The sequence below is a fragment of the Marmota flaviventris genome, chromosome 15 (assembly GCF_047511675.1).
Source record: "Marmota flaviventris isolate mMarFla1 chromosome 15, mMarFla1.hap1, whole genome shotgun sequence".
Lineage (NCBI taxonomy): Eukaryota > Metazoa > Chordata > Mammalia > Rodentia > Sciuridae > Marmota > Marmota flaviventris.
This window is the reverse complement of record NC_092512.1, coordinates 18,412,125-18,431,964: the sequence shown is the minus strand read 5'-3', so window position 1 is coordinate 18,431,964 and position 19,840 is coordinate 18,412,125. Positions and strand designations below refer to the sequence as shown.

The following is a 19,840-nucleotide window of genomic DNA, read 5'->3' as shown; positions in this document are numbered from 1 at the left end:
CACATAAGTGTGTATGTTTACTACCAAAGTGGAACAGATATATTGGCCTTTTCTAAAATAAATGAACACCAAAAGTTAGAATATTGAAGATTTTAAATTCTTTTCACAGAAACAAACTATTCAATTTTAAAAGGTACAGAATAAGAGAAATATTTTATTCTTTCTATCATGAATATCAGTTAACCAAGCTTCACATTTTGGGCAAGTCTTTTTTTTTTAAGTATGAATTTTTTCAGAATTTATTTTTATTAAAAAAAGGAAGAACAGGTGTATTTTGGCAGAAAAGTAAAATATAGAATATGCAAAATTTGTTTTTAAAATCAGCATACAAAATTTTAAAACACAGTACAGTTATATCAAAATACAGCACAGCCAACGGCCTTCAACATTTCCTTTGGCATTTCATTTGGTAGAGTTAAAAAGAAGAGAAATCCTTCCTAAAAAAATTAGCTATCAAAACAGTCCATAAGTTAGGTCGTATAGGTTGAAAGAACTTTTCCTTGAGTTTCCAAAATCCTTTTCTTCCAAGATAACCCACATAAAGCATGGCTAGTGAGGTATATAGGGCAAACACTGTCAGGCAGATGCACGGTAAGGAAAAAGTGCATAAACAAAGAATCCATCCCATTTTCATAGAAATAACAGATTAATTTCAATTTCTTCTTATTGATGTATCATTTTACTTTGGCAGAATCAAAATAATCCATAAAAATGTCTTTGTTCAAGTCGCAGCAGCAGTGATATGTCTCCTTTGGTGGCATCATCTGATGCCACAATTACTGTAGCGCCCCTGGAGGAACTAAGGTGGTGTGTGTGTCTGCTTGTGTGCCTGCAAACATCAACAATGTGAGATCATACATCGAGCACCATGTCATACTGTTGTCCCTTCTTCCGCCTGCCACACTTATTGATGAGAACCACATACAGCGTCAAAAGCATGACCCAATAGCATGCATAGAGCAATGTTCCAACAATTAGGACTGTCTGTTTGGATTCTGAAAATGGCTTTTTAGATTCCTTATAAATGGTGAAAATCACACCACCCAGGAGGATTGTAAACCAAACCGACACTGGAATGAGTCCTATGAAATTAACAACAATGGTTTTCCTTCCAGATGTGCCCCACCCAGCTTTGTTTATCGTTGCAATTGCAAACATCTTAGCAGGAAGTAAACTGGACATGTATAAAACTGAGTAGAGAGACATAAAGACCATGACGATATTTCCTCTAAGGCAGCTGGCAAAAGATGATTTTATGAGACCCACTAGCTGGACAGTTAACAAGAAGAGGAGGATGTTCCAAATTTTACCCCGGTAGAAGAGCTGGATTACTGTGGCAATGAGAAAGAAAGGAAAGAATCCAGTGATAACGGCTTCATAGGTCATCCACAAGTGATGTTTGTGGAACCACATGGCATTGTACAACCACTCCCGGAAGTAGGATTTGCTCCAACGGGTCTGCTGGTTCAGCCATCTAAGATATTCTATAGGCGTTTCAGTAAGGCACTTGGATCGAGCTGTGTATTTTGTTGCATAGCCCAGACTCAGCACCCGGTTCGTTAGATGCCTGTCATCGCCGAAACTACACTGGTTGCCCATAAATTCCTGATTGTACCAGTCTTCCACAAACTCATGCAGCAAGGAGTTTCTGTACATTCCCAAAGGTCCACTAATGCACTGGACACACCCAAAATAAGACTGACAGGCCCTCTCTATATTAAAGGCCATCCAGTATCTCACACTGCTGAGGAAGGAGATCCAGGAATCATACTTGTTTAAAATCTGCAAGGAGGAAAATAAAATAATAAATAAATAAATGTATGCTTTAGCTAAAAATGTCAAGAAAACCTGAACCATACTGAGATGACTACCTAGCATGAGATTTGTTGTTTTATCCCCTACTTGGGTTCCTTCCTCTTTTTGACATAGTCAATTTTGTCTTCTGTTTTGCTAGATTAATTTGACCTGTGTGTGTGTGTGTGTGTGTGTGTATGTGTGTATCTGTGTATTCTTCTATGGTGACCATTTTCTTCAACTTCATTATTCTTGTCTTCTTTTTGCTGTTTTTTTATTCTTGTTCCAGCTATTCTGATATAAAACTGAGTTTTTTAGGCTTTAGTTCTCAGTCCATAACTGCTTCCTCCATACATTCTTTCCCACCATCTAAAGTGTGAAGGTTTTAAAGTCCTGCTCCTTCCTGTTCCAGTTAATTTCCAATTGATCCAATCCCTGGCTGTCAGTTTTCCTTCCCTGCTCTCCACGTTGTCTTGTAATGCCAATGACATAAGAATTCACTCTGGTCTTGGGACAAATCTACTTTTTGAACATGGAATAATAGCCTTGTTTGTGTCAGCAAAGTGGAATCTCACCATTGTTGAAACGTTTTAAACTGCTGCCCATAATTTTGTATTATAAATTTTGAAGTCTAAATGTCAGTTTTTTACAAATGGTAAAAAATAAAGGCCACTCACTGTGCTGCCGGAAAAAAAAAAAAAAAAAAAAGAATTCACTCTGACCTCCACATAAAATCTGAATCCTGAAATAATGCTTTATATAAAGTCTGTTGAAAATTATGCCTTTTCTTGGTGATATGTCTAAATGTTCTTCACTGTCTCACTATTATTCATTTTTTAATCTGGATTTTGCATGCTTCCTTTGTATCACCTGTCTATTTCTTTATTCTTTCTAAAACAATTTGTTTTCACCATTTCTACTAACATGCATACACAAAATGGGTTACACAGCAACACCACAAAATCTAAATTTCAAGGATAATTATCCTTTTGTCTCATCTTTTGTTAAAGTCTAACCTCATGTTTTCAAAGGACTCTTGTTTTAATCTTCACACATCTTCACACACTCATTTTTCCATTCTGCAAGTTTCAAACTTACCTTCACTAATACTTGTTTCACTAATTGTTTTTCTATTGGTAGTAAATGATGGTTTATATTGGAATACCTACCTGCTGTTTCTTTGCCTTATTAGTATACATTTGATTATTTGCAATTATTTTCTCCCTTTGTTTTCCAATTTATATTTTTAATCAACCACACATTGTCCAGATTTTAAGTAGAGAAGTATATTTTTTACCATATTTTCATTTCTTTACTTCTATACCTAAGTGAATTCCAATATCAGATTTTAGCAGAACACTAAAGATTAACTTGTGACCCCAGGAGATATGGTGGAACTCATTGCACATTTATGCTATGTTGTATATAATTTATCAGTTACTATGAACACAGGGGATACCCCATGACTAAGGAAAGAAATAATAGATCATTTCAATTTAGATAGGAAATGAGACATTGAAATGGGCCCATGGCACATTCTAATGGGTCCAGCACCAAGAACAATACCTGGCACAGAATAATAAATATGTACTCAATGGATTGATGAAAGAAAGTGTTTTTAAAAGTGTCTTCTTTAAAAAATGAAGCTGTATGCACCTGTACGTCTCCCCCAACACCTCCAACCATGGGGTCTTCTTCTAAAACTTTCACCATCTCCACAGAGGAAGCAGGGTCAAGCATAGTATCTGAATCACACACCTGCAAAGGAGAAAAAAGGAAATGAGTTAAAGAAAAGAACTATGAGTGCACTTTAGTCAAAATTAGGCATATGTGCTATGCCCTAAGCCTTACTGTCACAAGACCTCACTGAACAAGTCTCACGAGAATCTGTTATTCTTGTTATATCATGGACAATACAAAGAGTTGACTTTTCAGAAAGTTCAATATTTAAGTTAGTGACATTGCTAGATAGAAGAGCTAAAATGCTGTGCTGGGTATAATTTATAGGCTAACCAGGTTGTTCTCACTTTGCCAGGGATGTTCCAAATTTTGACAATGAAAGTCTCCTGTCCCAGATAACATCCCATTCCTGGGAAACTCAGATGGTTAGTCACCCTAGATGTCTTTCTTCAGTTCCTCAAATAAGAATTGAAAAACTTGTCTCTCAGTTTTGAATAATAATAATAAAAAAATTATCCAACTGTACTAAAAGAAGATATATTTAGTGGTGCCCCCAACCCCCACTTCATTTTAATATGCTGATTGAGAGACAGAAGGCAAGTCTCTTCCAAGTGATTGTATGGTTGTAAAGCAAGAGAGTTCAGTGCCCATACCACCTGGGCTTGCAAATACCCTCTTTCTTTGCAAAGGGAAGAGAACTCATGTGACCTTCAGAAAACCTTTTTATTCTAGAGTGTTATTTATTCTTCTATGCCTCAGGGTTTAAAAGCAGATATAAATCACCTTGGGTTATTCTAGAACTGTCAATTGTTATTCTTAAAAACAATCCTTAAAAAAGTCATAACAAGCAATGATGAAGCCAAAAAAAGTACAAAATTAAAGTTAAGATTATTGGAATTCCTCTAAATGTGTGCACCCCTACTAGTCATTTTTATCAGAAGCCAAAGTGAGAAAAGTTATAAATAGTAATTTTTTTTTCTGGCCTGACTTCTAAATCAACTGAGAAATTTAAAAGAATAATGAAGCAGATTAGAGAATCCATATTACTACCTGTACAGTTATGAGGCTGACATGAAGAATAGGGTTTCTCTGTGTAAAGAAGGAGGGTCATAATCATGTCCCCCCAGCACTGGACTCAGTCTCTCACGGTGTCCAAGTAAGACTTGCCTCCTCTGCGGACACAATGTGTGCCCCTTCAAAAGGGTCTGACTAATGCTGTATCTTTTGGCAGCCCCATCCCAGAACACAGGGTAGAAAGAAAAGATGGGTAAACCATTACTCCTTCCACACTCACCAATTAGATTAAGGCACAACTCTTCTCTCAGGAAAGGAGAAAGTCAGGTGGCAGAGTCCTGGTGGACTAAATTTATGGACAGTGCTGCCTCCATATCATATGAGAAAACCAGAACTAGGAAAAAAAATGTCCTCATCTTCCTATCTGCTATGATCTGAAACTGTCTGTCCCCTTGAACACTCATATTGAAATGGAATCCTAACAGAACAGTGTTGAGAGGTGGTGGGACCTCTAAGAGGCAGAGCCCTCACAAACAGATGGCTTTCTCAGGACCAGGCTGATCCTCACTCAATAAGCTCTGTTTCTTTCAGAACTGGATTAGTTATTGTGAGAACAGGTTGATACAAAAAAAATAAAAAATAAAAAAAAGAGGGTGTCCCTCTGTCTCTCTTGCACATGCTCACAGTTGGCTTTCTGCTTTCCTATCCTGTTGTGATGCAGTAGACAAGCCTTTGCCAGAAGCTGCTGCCATGGCTTTGAACTTCTCAGTTTCCAAAACGGTGTGTTAAATTTTTTTTTTTCTTTATAAATCATCTAGCCTCAGATAATCTGTGATGAAAACAGAAAATAAATTAAGACATTATCCCTGGAATATTTACTAATTGGACATAGTATTTTTTCTGTTGAATGCACCAAGGCCCTAACAAACATAAATTGATCAGAATTCACATGATGAGCCAGCCAAACAATGAAGGACATGATTGGCATAGAATATTAGCTAAGTTTTTATTATTCTGCCACCAAGTCCAGCTATACTAGTTGAATTGAATCAAGATTTAGTCTATTTACAATCAAGTGCCACATTAACAATACTTTGTTCAAAGACTGACCACATTTTACCGTGTCTACAAGATTTTCTAATGATCTTGTAGCCATCTTTCTTTGTGCCAGTGCATTCTATGATGTCTGTAAGATGAAATCACACAGTGATGCATTTCTCAGCATATATTCCTGTCATTAAGTGACACGTGACTATAATTATAATCAAAAGTAATTATCTTAACAGTTCTCCAAACTCTGCCATAAAAAGTCAACATTTGAAAAAAAAAATCAGTGTGTAGCAGCATAAAGACTCAAGGTTGTGAAGAAGACACTAGATAAATGCAGAATGTATTCTTCATATTATTTGCTAAGGAATCACAAAATTTTTTAAAAGTACCACTCTTAACTTTACTAATGGCTTTTTTTTGTGTGTGAAAAGTTTTCCATTAATGAAAAATGCTGGTGAAAAGATTGATTTAAGTGCATTATTGGCATTTAAGGATTCAAGGAGTATATGGGACATTCAGTAATAAAAAGTGAACTTATCACACCTATAGATTTAAGTATGGCAATTTGGGGGTTAACTCCTGTATTTTTAAAATTTTAGTTTGGTTATTTAGAAGCACTCACTTTTAAAACAAGAATCTATTTATTACTTTTTGGCATTTCATTTAGGTTCAGCATAGTCACTTTATTTTAAGGAGGAAAATTAGAAAAAAGGTAGGCATTAATTTTTTATTTTGAAAAACAGGATTTTACTAGCACTTGGTTTTAAATCCAGCTATCCCAAGCCTCAGGAACTACATAAAGTTATCTGAGAGAGATGTTTTCCTCTCCTATGTTTTGTCTATCACCAGTTGGTACATGGCTTCAAGCCAGGCAGGAGTCCTGCAATAAGGGTAGAGAAAGGTGAAGGCAGAAGTCCAGCCCACCTTAGAACCCAGCCTCCCAAGTTCATGGCCACACCCTCCTCTATTGACTTAAGCTGGGAAAGGTAAAACCAAAAAGCTAAAATAAGTCTAAAAACAACAGGAAGGGAGCAATCGGAATTAGTGTTCAAATAACTCCGCCTGCTTGGGAGCCCAAGCAAGCAGGGAAAGAGCCTCTTTGAAATGACCACACTTGAACCAAACCTCTGAGGTTCTGCATATTAAAATTGGCCTGTGCCCCTCCCTGTTTCCAAAAGGGAAGTGCCAAATGTCCTCTGAGAGACAGTTCCCTTGGTGACCTAACTGCATTAGAAGGGAAAGCTCTCAGAAGTCTCTTGGGAACGGGGTTTCTTCTATGAGGAGTTATGAGTTTTAAAGAATTTCCATTCCTGGATGTTATTTGATGACAGAATGCCAACTGGAAAGTCAGTCTTTGCCAGTCTGGAAAAGCATGTATATTCAGGAACACAGTGACGTTTGCTTAGTAGGATGTGAAGAACACCGCCTTGGCCCTTAAAATCAGCAAAGACAAAATATCTAGTTACCTCCTCACCAATAACAAGTGTGCATGTTCATGAATGTTGGCTGTTCAGCTCTGGGCTAGAATCTGTGGGACACACACCAATTCATGCAGAATTGAACTTCACATAAGGAAAAATGACAGACACGATTTGCATATAGGAAACCAGGAACAAATCAAAAGTCTTTTGGGCCACACTGAGAGTATCACTGCAATTTGTTGAAAGGTTTTTCACTAGGAGATTTGGAAATGAAACAAAGTCACAACTTTTGAGTAAAGGGAGTGGAAAATGACAAGATGAAATGAAATTATTGGGAAGAACCAGGCATCTCAGTTTTATCCACAGAATCAAGTGAAAAAAGCATATGATCAGTGCCCTTTCAGCTATTCTGTTCTAGCCAAGAGTTAACACCTCCCTTTAGTTCCCTGTCAAAACAGGGGCTGGCCACTGGGTCAAGTCCAGCCTGCCACCTGTTTTGATATAGCCTAGTGGCTAAGAATGTCTTTATATTTTTAAGCAGGCAGAAAAAAAATCAAAAGAATATTTTATGACACATGCAAATTATATGAAAATCAAACTTCACTGTCCATAAAAATTTTGATGGAATCTAGCCATTCTCACTCATTTACATGTTCTCTATGGCTGCTTTCACAGGACAACAGCAAAGAGGAGCAGTTGCAAGGCTGAATATTTACTGGTTAACACTGAAGTGGCTGGTTCTTCCTAATTATATTCTATCCTTATTTGTTTTATAAGCAAAGTTTGCCAACCCTGGTTTCAAAATAATAATCTACTTTCATTAACATAACAGTCACCATACAGTGGCTGTGGCACATGCCTGTACTCTCAGTTGCTCATAGTTTAGGTCAGTCTGAGCAGTTTAGTGAGATACTGTCCCAATTTTTTTTTTTAAAGGAGCTGAGAATATAGCTCAGGTGTAGAGCACATAAAATTCAGTCCCTAGTACTATGAAAATAAATAACCTAATTAACAGCGATGTTGAGATTAAATATGTTTTAAGCCCCAATTTTAATTCTAGGATTTTTTTAAGTTGCCTCCATTTTCTTGTGCTATAAAGAGCAGTAACTGCATAAAAAATAGGATTTTTTTAAAAAAATTAAAAATAAAGAATAGAATATTAATAAACCTTTTATTTTCTTTCTTTCTTTCTTTCTTTTTTTTTTTTTTTTTTTTTTTGGTACTGGGGATTGAACACAAGGGGACTCTACCACTGAGCTATAACCCCAGCCCTTTTTATTTTTTATTTTGAGATAGGGTCTCACTAAGTTGCCCAGACTGGCCTTGAACTTGGGATTCTTCTGCCTCAGACTCATAAATAGGTAGGATTACAGGCATGTGCCACTGAGCCTCACTAACAAACTATTATGCAGGTTTTCTTTAGATTTTGCCTATTTTAATGCCCACAGAATCAAAAAACCTAAATTAAAATATTAAGTCTCAGAACTTACAATGTCTATAACCTTGGACAAGCCCTGTACCACCATCATAGTGCATTAGTGAGATCCCACATATGAAAGTACTTTGTGAATTAGAAAGGACTGTAGAGTAGAATCCCATTAGTATAAAGTGATGACCCTTAAATTTTTATATTTCTTAAGCAAATCTAAGTCTAAAGAATCATGGTAATCATTACCACAAATATATGTCTCAGTGGAGAAAATCAGTAAAAGGAACATGAAACTATCCATCGCAAATTTTCTCACTAATATTAAAAGTTCATCTACCTCACAGCAATCCCAAAAAGTTCTCTACAATGTTACTATTTGCTCCATCCAATACCTTTCAAATTATAAGACCCCTGTCTAAAATGCCATGTGTCCATATTTCATTTTTTAAAAAAATATCTTTCCTTTCAGCTTGACTGATGGATCTCCTTCTCTACCTCTCATTCTACTTCAAAGGATGCTGAAAGCCAATGCAGCAAGAGAAAATCTTTATTCCTCCTACTGCCTTCGGTGAGGAAACAGGTTGAAAACAAATCAAGACCACTGCTGTTGCTACTGGCTTCACCCTTTTCCTGTTATAAGGCTCAATCCTTTCTTAAACCTGAGCTGCTTCTTCATTTTGATCCTTCATCTTAACCTTGACCCTTCATCTTAACTTTGACCTGGTGAGTCTATTTTTAGAGTGTTTGCAGTTTGCTTTTGGTCCCTGCCACACAACTTAACCAAAGTAAAAGAAGATTCTGCTTATCCATCCCTAGCAATTTCTCTAAGGAAAAGGGGTAAGGACCAGAACAAAAACTAACAAATGAACCAAAAAGACCTTCAAATAGTTAATTACTAGGAAACCCAAGATAGTTCTACTCTCCCTGAACTCCTAATGGTAAACCAGAGTAAACATACCATAGGAGGGAAAAGAAAGCACTATACAAGACCTTGGAATCAAATAGATCTGGTTCTCAACATAATTCCCAGCTGTGTAAACTTGAACTAGCTTCTTAATTTGTACTCACCCCTTCATCTTCCTGAGCCTCCATCTATCAGGTGAAAATATGAATACCCATACCATCTCCTTAATTGGTAGGGATGGTTGATAAATGAGATAATGTATGTAAACCACTTAATAATGGCTAGCTTATAAAAAAAATCCTCAAAAATGGAAGTCACATGTATGAAGAAGTGAAAATTCAAAACCAAAGGCACAAATTCAAGACAATAGTCCAGAGAGAAGGCATCTTTGTTATAATTATGGTAAATAAGCAATAATTTACTCAGAACGAGGAAACCAATGTCTCATCCAATATCCAACCAATTTATATCAAAAAGCTGAATTCTAGAGCAGACAGCAAAAGTCCTCAAATTGGGTTGTTAATTAGGGAAAAGAAATAAAATAATTAGAGAGTGGTTTGAGCTGATTTATGATTCATTCCTGACCTAGAATGTACCATTGTGAATTTTTTAATTGATTTTATTTGTTTAAATACATGATAGCGGAATGCATTACGATTTTTATTACACATGTACAGGACAATTTTTCATATCTTTGTATATAAAGTATGTTCACATCAATTCATGTCTTTGTACTTTTTTTTCATTACATTACAAAAGCTCATCATGTGGCCAATGGCATACTTAGACTCACATAACTTTACATAAGTATGCGTTGTATCTGGCATCTCTTCATTAGCATTGAACTTGAAGAGTGTGACATTACTCAAAGCTTCTGAAGCTAAGTCTACAGTCAGCCAACACCATGACTCTTGGACTGAGGTGAGGCAGAACATCATGGTGGAAGGACATGGTGGAGGGAAGCAGCTCCACCTTGTTTGGACATGGCAAACAGGAATATGATCTTTGGATTTGGAAGTATATAAATGTAGATAACAAATTTATTTTTAAAATCTAGACCCTGAAAACTTCAATGTCTGGTGAAAAGGAATAACATGTGGTTGGTAATTTTTTTTGGGGGGGAGGACTACATACATGCACGACATGGGAAAAAACAGAAAACAAGGACAAAAAGTAACCTTTACAGAAACAAAATATTGCCCACAATTTAAAATTTCTGATATAATAAAAAATGTCAATGAAAGGCTCATCTCTAAAAGTAATTTGGATTATGGTATGGGATCTCAAATCCAGCCAACAGAAAGCTTCTAATTCACACACATCTAAGCAGTTTGGCACTTCTGCTATGTTTTTCTGGAAAGGAAATAGAAAGATATAAGCATTCCTTTAGAGAATGAATTATCCAAGTCATTATAACATAATTCCTACCTTTAGTCAACGTATAATCTCTTCCAAGCATTAAAGTAATAAAAAAAGTTATTGGTTGTTCAGTCTCCATTTTTAAGAAAGCTTGAACATGAGTGAAAGTTATAGAAGCTGCAGAGTGAAGGTGACAAGCGACCAGGAAAAGTGGGGAATCAAATGTTGTCAACTGTTTTAAGTCTTGAGCCATGAAACACCTTTTTTTCCCCAAAAATGTTTGAAATTCTCATTCAAAAGAAACAAATCAGGAAATCCCATAATGGTAGCCCTTAAATCAGAGTTTATATTCAAGAACCCAGATTTGGGGAAAGGGCAGCTTCAAAGTGATAAGAGAAACATGATAGTAATTGATAAATGAAAAGAAATTTTGTTAATTCTCTTTGTTTTAGTCTCTAGCAGATCTCCAGTATGTTGCTGGAAAAAAAAAATCAAGAGGTCAATGGAGATAAGATGGTACTGAGTTGAATCCCAAGCTGGGAGGGATCTTAGTGATCTTGTGTTCCACAAGCTCATTTGATGATTCAATTGGAGCCAAGTCCATAGCAAATAAAGAACAGATCTGGGTCTGGAATTCAGATTTCCTCATTCCTATTTCAGTATGCTGTTAATCCTTTCCTCTGACATGAAGAATAGAAAGAAAAAAATATTCTCAATTCTGGAGTCTAGCCCTCAGAACATTTCAGTTGCTTAGGCTTTCTGTAGAGAACAGGAACCAGGCAAATATTATACACAGTTAATTATCATTATTTATGGTAGTTATGTTCTCTAAAGTTGCCATGAAGATTGATTAGCTATTACTAAAAAATTGCTTCTAGCAGAAACACAGGGTTAGGTTTCTTTAAGTCCCTGTGTACAAAATCTTTCTCAACTGATCAATACGTAACCCTGTTTATTTTAGCTTCTTCTTGAATATACCTTAATTAATATACATTGCTGGCATTCGCATTGAACTTGTACCCAATAGCACAACTCATACCTAAAGGACTTTTTTCCATAAGGCACGTCACAGCTCTCCTGTGCTTAGAAATACCAGAGAGAAACAACCTCAGTAGTACATTTGGGTTCACATTCAACAGCTTCCCCACCAACCACTGCACAGAAATGTAAAAACATGGCACCAAATACACAAAGAAGAAGATAATTACACTGAAACAAGAAGGCAAAGCATCACCTATGTGACCTTAGCTAGAATGTGCAGCATGGGTGACACCATCTTTTTGCTATATTGTGTGTGTGTGTATTTTTTTTTTTTAATTAATGAACTGCATGTATTGATTTGGGGGTTAGAGGTAAATAGATGGATCTAGGCTGGAAAGATTCATTCCCCACTTCTGTATTGGTTACAGGTCAATTCAACTTGTTCATTGTGCTTCTTTTCTATTTTTAAAACATGCTACTCTAAACATGTGCTACTTTAGTAAATAAAAGAGCCAAGAGAAGCTCTAGTCTGAAGAAGTAAGAATGACTTTTGCTCTATCTTAGGCCATATCCAGTCAGGTCAGAATCTGTTCTTTACTGAAAAGCAAAGTTTATCTAGGAAATACATTGATTCTAAATTTTAAAGATATTCCTCATTCTCCTTTTTGGTTTTACATTCCCTTTCTATTCATTTATCACTTTGTTAATTTTCTCCTGTTCTATCTTCTCTCTCTCTCTCTGAAAGTGGCCAGTAGTCACCAGGTAAGCTTGCTGTCATGTAGGCCTCCTCCTGGACTAGGGCTTCCCTAAGTGTTCTGCATGAACATTTGTGATTTGAATGGCTTCTGGGATGGTACATGAGTCAGCAGAGTGGACTACAGATGAAAGCTGAGACAATAGAGGGACAGTGGCCATTGATAGAGGCTTATCCTAGGAGGGTAGGTAGAAAGGATATGAGTCGGGAGATGGGGTGGGCTACTATTGAAGCAGTATAAGCAGAACAGAATAAGGGTGGTCTTGAAAGCATTCAGACCCAGTACTCTTGTTTGATTCTCAGTAGGAGGCAAGGTCATCTGTTAGTAGTTAGGCTGGGAGGAGTTTGGGCAGGAAGCTGGGAGCATGGGGAAGGTATGAAATAATAGGTCATGAGAGAAATAAGCTAGACACTCAAAATCAAGTGGAAAGAGTGCTGAGGAGAGATGAGGACCCAGCTGCAATTGGAACGCAGTCTTTTTGGCCATCTCTCTGCATATCCCAGCAGAATTCTCCAGCAAGTATGTGAACAAGCAGGTCATCAGTCTCTTCCTCAGCGCCCCATTTGCTCTTGTGAATGGCCACCCGACTTCACTGCCTTCCTTCCCTAACCAGCCCACATGCCAAGTTTGATCACCAGGAGCACTTGGTAGCCAACTTCCTCACAACCCTCTCCCATATATTACTTTTGGTGGCTTCGACTTTGCAGTTCCAGAAGCCTGGACAGTCAGAAGATCAGAGTGTTCAGTGTGTAGTCTAAACCTGAAGAAATTACCATTTTTATAGGTCAAACATGGTCCAAAATTAGGAGATTTGAAGAGGAATAGTAGGATGGAATTATTAGCTTCAGAACATTAAAAGATTTTAGCATATGTTGGAGTGCTTGGAACTGGCTGAGAGTCCCAGGAGGCATTAGGGCCTAGGTCAGAGCAGCTGCTGGGGTAAGTCTATCTGGAGGGGTTCAGCCTGGAGGAAGGACAGTTCTCAAGCCTGATCAGGCCTCCAACAGGAAGCTTATTCTAACCTTTCATATTTTGAATTATTTTTTTCCTGGACAGGCACAGTGTGAAGTTGTCAAGGATACAAACAAAATTCAAAACAAGAGTGATGGAAGAAGGGGATTTGGGAGGGGAAGGTAAAAGAAAGAGAAAAAACCCACACAAAGATTTCTTGATTAGACCTGACAAATGTAGCAGTTGTTTTAACTATAATTAAAGGCAAAATACGAAAACAGATGTTTTCTCATTTTAGGCACAGAGCATCATTCTTCATATCCTCAAAGTTCCTCTCATATGCCTGCCTTTAAGAATATCCTGCCATCCTCTCATCTAGGCCTAGAGTTGCATATGTAGATCCTAAATGTCCTGCAATAACTGAAGCCACCTCAAATGTGAAAGTTCTACCATTGAGAAATCAAGAGAAACCTAAGAGAGAAACTCAGCCAACTCCCCAGAGGAGAGCTTACAATGTGGATAGGTATTGACAAAGAAATACCTCAAAATTCTTCATATATAAATTAAAATTAATCCTAAGGTGACAAATGACAGATACTATAATTTTTTTAGTATGGACTAGCTGACTATATAATAAATATATTAACAGTAAAAGTTGTAATCATATTAACAATAATATCATGAACAACTCTTGCTAAGCACTTGGAATACATTGTTTGACAAAATTTTCTTCAAACTGTTTCTAAGATGGTTTTATTCTTTCCAGTAAACTGAGGCTTAGGAAGGTGTTTTTTGTTGTTGTTTTTTTTTTATTTGTTTGTTTTTTTGTTTTTTGGTTTTTTTTTGTGTGTGTGTGTGGTGGTGGTGGTGCTGGGGATAGAACCCAGGGCCTTGTTCATGCAAGGCAAGCACTCTACCAACTGAGCTATATCCTTGGCCCAGGAAGGTGGTCTGCAAGGTCAATCAGTTAGTAATATCTGTGATTATGATCTCAGCAAATTGACTCAAAAGCCAATGCTCATTCCCTTCTCGTTACTCTGAAATCCAACAGTTAAGACTTCTGGCAATAAAGACCCTTTAAAAAATAGAATGGATATTCTGAAAACTAGGACTTTACTTTTAAGAGGGCAGTGTTCCAGTAGCTTTCTTATACCAGTGATAGTTCTTCCTTCTTGATATCTCATGTCCAAAATCCAATTAAAGAATTTACAGAAAATTAAAATTAGAAAATTCGCAGGGATCTTCCTAATGTTCGAAAGAAGAAAGCCTCAGTGAGAACTGGGACAAGAGAAACCCCATAGTGAGCTGTCAGCCAATTACTGAGAGACACAGCCTGCCTAATTTTCATGCAAGCAAACATCATCACAGATGCTCTCAAAGGTCAAGTTGGAGTGAGTGAGGTAATGCTGTTTGGGGAGTGAAATAAACATTACTTCGATTTTGCTCTAAGTTTTTTTTTTTTTTTTAACTTGTTTTTGTTTTCCTTGTCTTTCTAGCTCAATTTTGAATGCCCTGTTCTTTTTAATCAAAATCATCCTCTCCACTCCCATTTTTCCCAATCTGTGTCCAAAACATAATATAGACTTCCCTCAGCCTGCAGATTCTGTCAAGACCCCTCGCTTAGGTCGACACTATTTTCTTACAAGAGTTGGAGACTTTTAAGGGTGTGGAAAATGATGTTGGATTTGACTTGGCAGAACGTAGGAGACAGAGAAGGAAAGGTGGCACAGGAAGAGAAGGAAGGGTCTCCTGTCCAGATAATCTTGATTTCTAACCAAGAACATGACCCCCCAACTTAAGCATTTTCATAGATAGTCTTAACAGTTTTACAAGATTTTTTTTTTCTGTCTTTCAAAATGTGCTTTCAACAGTCGTGCTGTTTTCAAATGAACTGAAAGAAGTACTGTGTTCAGGACAAGGATGGGCTATAGCATATGACTGGAGAGACACAAAAGCTGCTTTATTTCAATGTATGTTTGCCCTGGCAGGAATCTGGGACTTACCTGTACATAATCCACACTTCGACCCAGTGCTCTGAAGGCCGTGTACATGACTTCTCTTTTTCCACCCCATTTTTGCATGATGCAAACACTTTTGTTGGACAGGACCAATTGGGTTACATGCTGAGAGCTTTCTTTATGTGACTCATCTGTCTCACCAGGTCCCTTTTCATGGAAGTTGTTCTTCCAGATGTAAGTAGCTGATTTGTCCCTGCCCATGACTTCACTGAAGATGTCCATCATGTAAAGGTCATCGTCAGAGTTCCCATCGATGACCATGACGACTTTAATCCCAGGATAGGTTAGCCTCTTCACAGATTGCAAACATTTCCTTAAGTAGTCTGGATCTTCTTGATATGCAGCGATGCAAAGAGCAACAGTTTTGTTCAATTTAATGGGGGTTTCTAGGGATTTTTTCATTTTTCGGTGCTCCAAAAAGGCAAATAGGCTTTGGATGATGAGGTGTGATGCTAAAAAGGCACCGTATAGTCCAAAAGAGAAATAGTAGTTATCCGTTTGGATAAATTGATAGCCAACAATATAAGCAGCTGTGATTCCAAGGAGGAGAGAGACTCCAAAAAGTGTGGTTCCAATTATTCTCAGGATGCATAGAAACCTCTCACAATGCATCTGCAATATAATCAAATGACACTCTCAGTTAACCATTCCTGTCCCAAGCTTGTTATACACATGGTGTCAATGGGGGGCACTACACGGAGCATGTAGAAGTTCTACTCCCTCACTTGCTATGTGACTTTTGGCACCCACTTTGCTCATGTGCAAGATGAGGCTAAAGACAGCCTTCTGACATAACTCAAGAATCCAATCCATAATGGTGCTATTGAAGTATCATAATGTATTAAACGACTACCTAGATGTTTTAAACAAATACCATAATATATTAAACAAATTTCCTTGCTTTTATCAGCACACACACATTGTTTTTAATGTGTCAGCCTCTCTGACTATAGTGTACTCTATGTGGTCATAGCTAGGCATAGAATCAAAATTTCTGAAGCCCGGCATAATCTTTCTTCCTGTACCAGATTATCTCTTTACTCCTTGACACTGACAAGTTCAACACCCATGGAAGATTTTGATAAATTTCTTATGTCTAATTTCTTCTCATTTCCAATGCAAATCCTTCAATGTACGTCCTTTCCATGTATCTGGCTGAGATTGGAGGTGGAGAAACCATCTCCTAGCTCATCAGTTAACTGTTTGAACCTTACTTTCAGAGCTTCATTTTGTTTGTTTTCAATCTGTTAATGAGGAAGTTTATCCTTGATTAATTCCAAATCTCCCATTGACACAAACAATTCTCTACTCCTAGGTATTCTGCAAAATATTTTTCAAAGCCCTTGTAATTTTGAACTGGATACACACATCAAATATCTATCCCTTTCATCTATCACCATCAATATTAGATGTTAGATCGTGGGGATCAGGAACCTTATTGGAACACAGTAAGCACATATAAGTGTTTGTAGAAATAATGAATATATTCAAGAAGAAATAACATCATGCTTAATTACAACAGGTGAGTGTGCATACTATTAAAAGCTGAAGGATGTTAGACCTAAAACATGTTTTAGTTTTTAATTATAACCAGTTTTGTACTTTCCCCTACATTTTATGTGTCTCTTAAATGATATTTTGAACAACTCAAAGCTAAGAGAGCCATTTTTCTGTTTTTTTCAAAAATAATTTCCAATGCTTGGCATAGAAAAGATGCTTGATAAACCTATTATGTCATTTTCCCCCTTGAGGTTTTCTTTCCTCCTCTTCTAAGAATGGACTATCATAAGGACATAATTGATATAAATGTAATGTTCCCATCTTGGGACCTTTATATCAATTTTGGATATTTGTCTTATTTGTATATAACTAGTACTTAATCTTTTTCTTTGACTCAACTAATGTTTTAAAAGCTAAAAAAGTTATTTTATGTGGAAACTTGGGCTAAGATTTATCTCTGTAAAACCTCTTGCTTGATATGCATATTTATAGTTTCCTACTCCAAATCAAAATTTAAAATTGAATATCCACATAGGAATGTAGTATCATCCTGGTTGTTGACAGTTGCATGGCCACCATATTTTTTCAGCTCTAGAAAGACACCATTCACACATTCCCATTCTGTTCATGTATCAAAATGGTCCTAAGTAGGTATGCATTCTACTTCTGCTAAACATTAGCATGGATGCTTTTGTGTTACCTCTCTTCCCTGTGCACAGACTGTGTGGTACACCCATGACACTCCAGCCTCCTGAAATCTGAGATGTGCATCATTTAAGAGAGAGGGTGTCCTCCTCTAATCGACCCCTTCTGCAGGCTGGGTACACACATCAATATCTAGGGCAGTGTAGAGTCCCATGATGGAGCTTGGTTCTTGAATTGCCTTATAGAAGGGAGTCTCCCAAGAATCAGGATATCTGCTTGAACTCGGAGCCAAGCACAGTGAGGCACTCCTATAATCCCAGCTATCTGGGAGGCTGAAATAGGAGGAGCTCAATTTTGAGACTTTATTGGTCAATTTAGCAATATTCTGTCTCAAAATAAAATTTAAAAGGCTGAATGTATAGTTCAGTAGTATGTGTGGGGCCCTGGGTTCAATCCCCAGTACCACTGAGAGAGAGAGAGAGAGAGAGAGAGAGAGAGAGAGAGAGAGAGAGAGAGAGAGAGAGAGAGAGAGAGAGAGAGAGAGAGAGAGAGAGACAGAGAGAGAGCGCGCCCACAGACAGGGGACTTCCCTTGCATTCATATTAACAAGAAATGATTTCTGGATTTTTATTGGTTTCTGTTTGCTGTTGTGCATTTGGGGGTTTAGTTTGCCCTAGCTAGTATAATCTAGGTAATACACAGCAGCCTAGAAACCAGGTTTCTAGCATATGAACATCTTTTTCTTTTTTTTGTTGTTGTCATTGTTAAATGTAGATGATAATGTTTTTCAAAGACTCTTTATAGGGCTGTGCTGAGTAGCAAAATAAAATCATTTGTGAAAGTGTTTTTAAAAAAGAAACACAATGCAGTTTAACATATCTGTTTTAAAAACATACAAAACAAGCACAAATGTGTGTTCCACTTTTAGCAGCTGCATAGGACACCATACTGTGTAATATGGGAGCCTAACAGAAGCAACCTCAACACAAATGGAAAGTTGAGACTACTGCAAAAGGGTGAGATGGTGAGATTTTGGTGAAAGGCAAGCAAATACAGCATCCCCTTAATTAAAACAGCTGACGGGGTGCTGAGCCCTCCCAAAGGGCACGTTAACCAATGCCTGAAGGTGCTGGGAGCACCAGACTTGGAACTTGTCATTTCCAAGACATGAGTCATTCTCACAAGAGTGAAAAATTTCATGGGGACTAAAGCACTTTGCCAGGCAGAAGCTTAAGTGTGTATTTAGCTTGTGTTTAAATCACCATCACCAGCAAAAGAGCTGCCTGACATTCTTTTCCATTATTCACATTTTCCTTGCTTTTATCAGCACACGTGGACACAGAGAGTGGTCACATAGCATCTGCTGGCCACCGCTAAAGTGGGAACACCCTCTTACATCATGGGAGCCTCAGGATGTCCTTTTGAAGCCTGGGAAAAGTTACTAATGAACTGCAACCATGTCACTAAAATTGAACCCTTATATTCCTGCTTCATATCTCAGCATGGCCTAGTATGACACACAGCACTTCAGTACAGCCTAAAGGGCAAAAGGCCCATCTTAGAGCCAACTTTGCTGAGTGAATACATTGATCTCAGGGAGTGACACACAGGATGTGTTTTTTCTTTTATTATTCCCCTGGGTCATTTCACAGCTATGGGCGCCATATGTGTAAGACTTTGTGAGACAATCCCTGATTCATGTGCTCTGGTTCGTAAGCATACTTTCCTATTAAAACAGGAGCATGGCTACATGGCTTTTCTGTCAAGTTGGAAAAACAAAGTTCCCTGCTAGATCATGAGAGCTTGCTTACTGTGAGACAGAAAGATTATTTAGAAATCTATATTCCACAAACACTTAAAATAGGAAAAAGTAATTTTTGCTCATTATCAGTCTTGAGCCTATCAAAAAATATTTAACCTTGACACCAATTATTTAATAACTTCTGTTGTCCACAGAACTGAAATCAAGGTAAGGAATGGCTTAATAGAGTGTAATGTAAGATCCATAAAGTCAATAGATACACACACACACACACACACACACACACACATCTGTTCTCAAAGGACATAAAACACTGCATGGTTTATATATACTATCTACTACTACCATTCAATAAATATCTGTTGAATGAATGAAATCCCATCATTCCTATCATCCTCGTTATAATGGCTGGTAACATTCATTCATCATTTATTAGATTTTAGTCAGTGAAGAAATTTTTTTGCATTTTGTTTTGTTTAGTAGCATGATCTTATTTAATCTTATTGGCTTTAGGTGACAAATATATTCTTCACTCATGTTACAATATATGTATATGCCAAGGGAACCAAGAGGCTGA

At 37.3% G+C, this 19,840-nt stretch overlaps 1 protein-coding gene across 1 annotated transcript; it reads right to left on the bottom strand.

The window, feature by feature from the left end:
- Nucleotides 1-852: 852 nt before the first annotated feature.
- Has2 (hyaluronan synthase 2) lies at nucleotides 853-15,968 on the bottom strand. The gene is made up of 3 exons (XM_071602409.1): nucleotides 15,342-15,968; nucleotides 3,451-3,552; nucleotides 853-1,782 (listed from the first exon to the last, which is right to left on the bottom strand). The coding sequence occupies exons 1-3, from the start codon at nucleotides 15,966-15,968 to the stop codon at nucleotides 853-855; spliced, it is 1,659 nt and encodes a 552-aa protein (XP_071458510.1).
- Between the last annotated feature and the right edge of the window lie 3,872 nt (nucleotides 15,969-19,840).

Coding starts and splice junctions, on each gene's coding strand:
- Has2 (XM_071602409.1), bottom strand. CDS start 15,968: ATGCATTGTGAGAGGTTTCTATGCATCCTGAGAATAATTGGAACCACA. Junction 3,553..15,341: donor GAAGTGTGGATTATGTACAG/GTAAGTCCCAGA, acceptor TCTCCTTTGCAG/GTGTGTGATTCAGATACTAT. Junction 1,783..3,450: donor GTGTTGGGGGAGACGTACAG/GTGCATACAGCT, acceptor TCCTCCTTGCAG/ATTTTAAACAAGTATGATTC.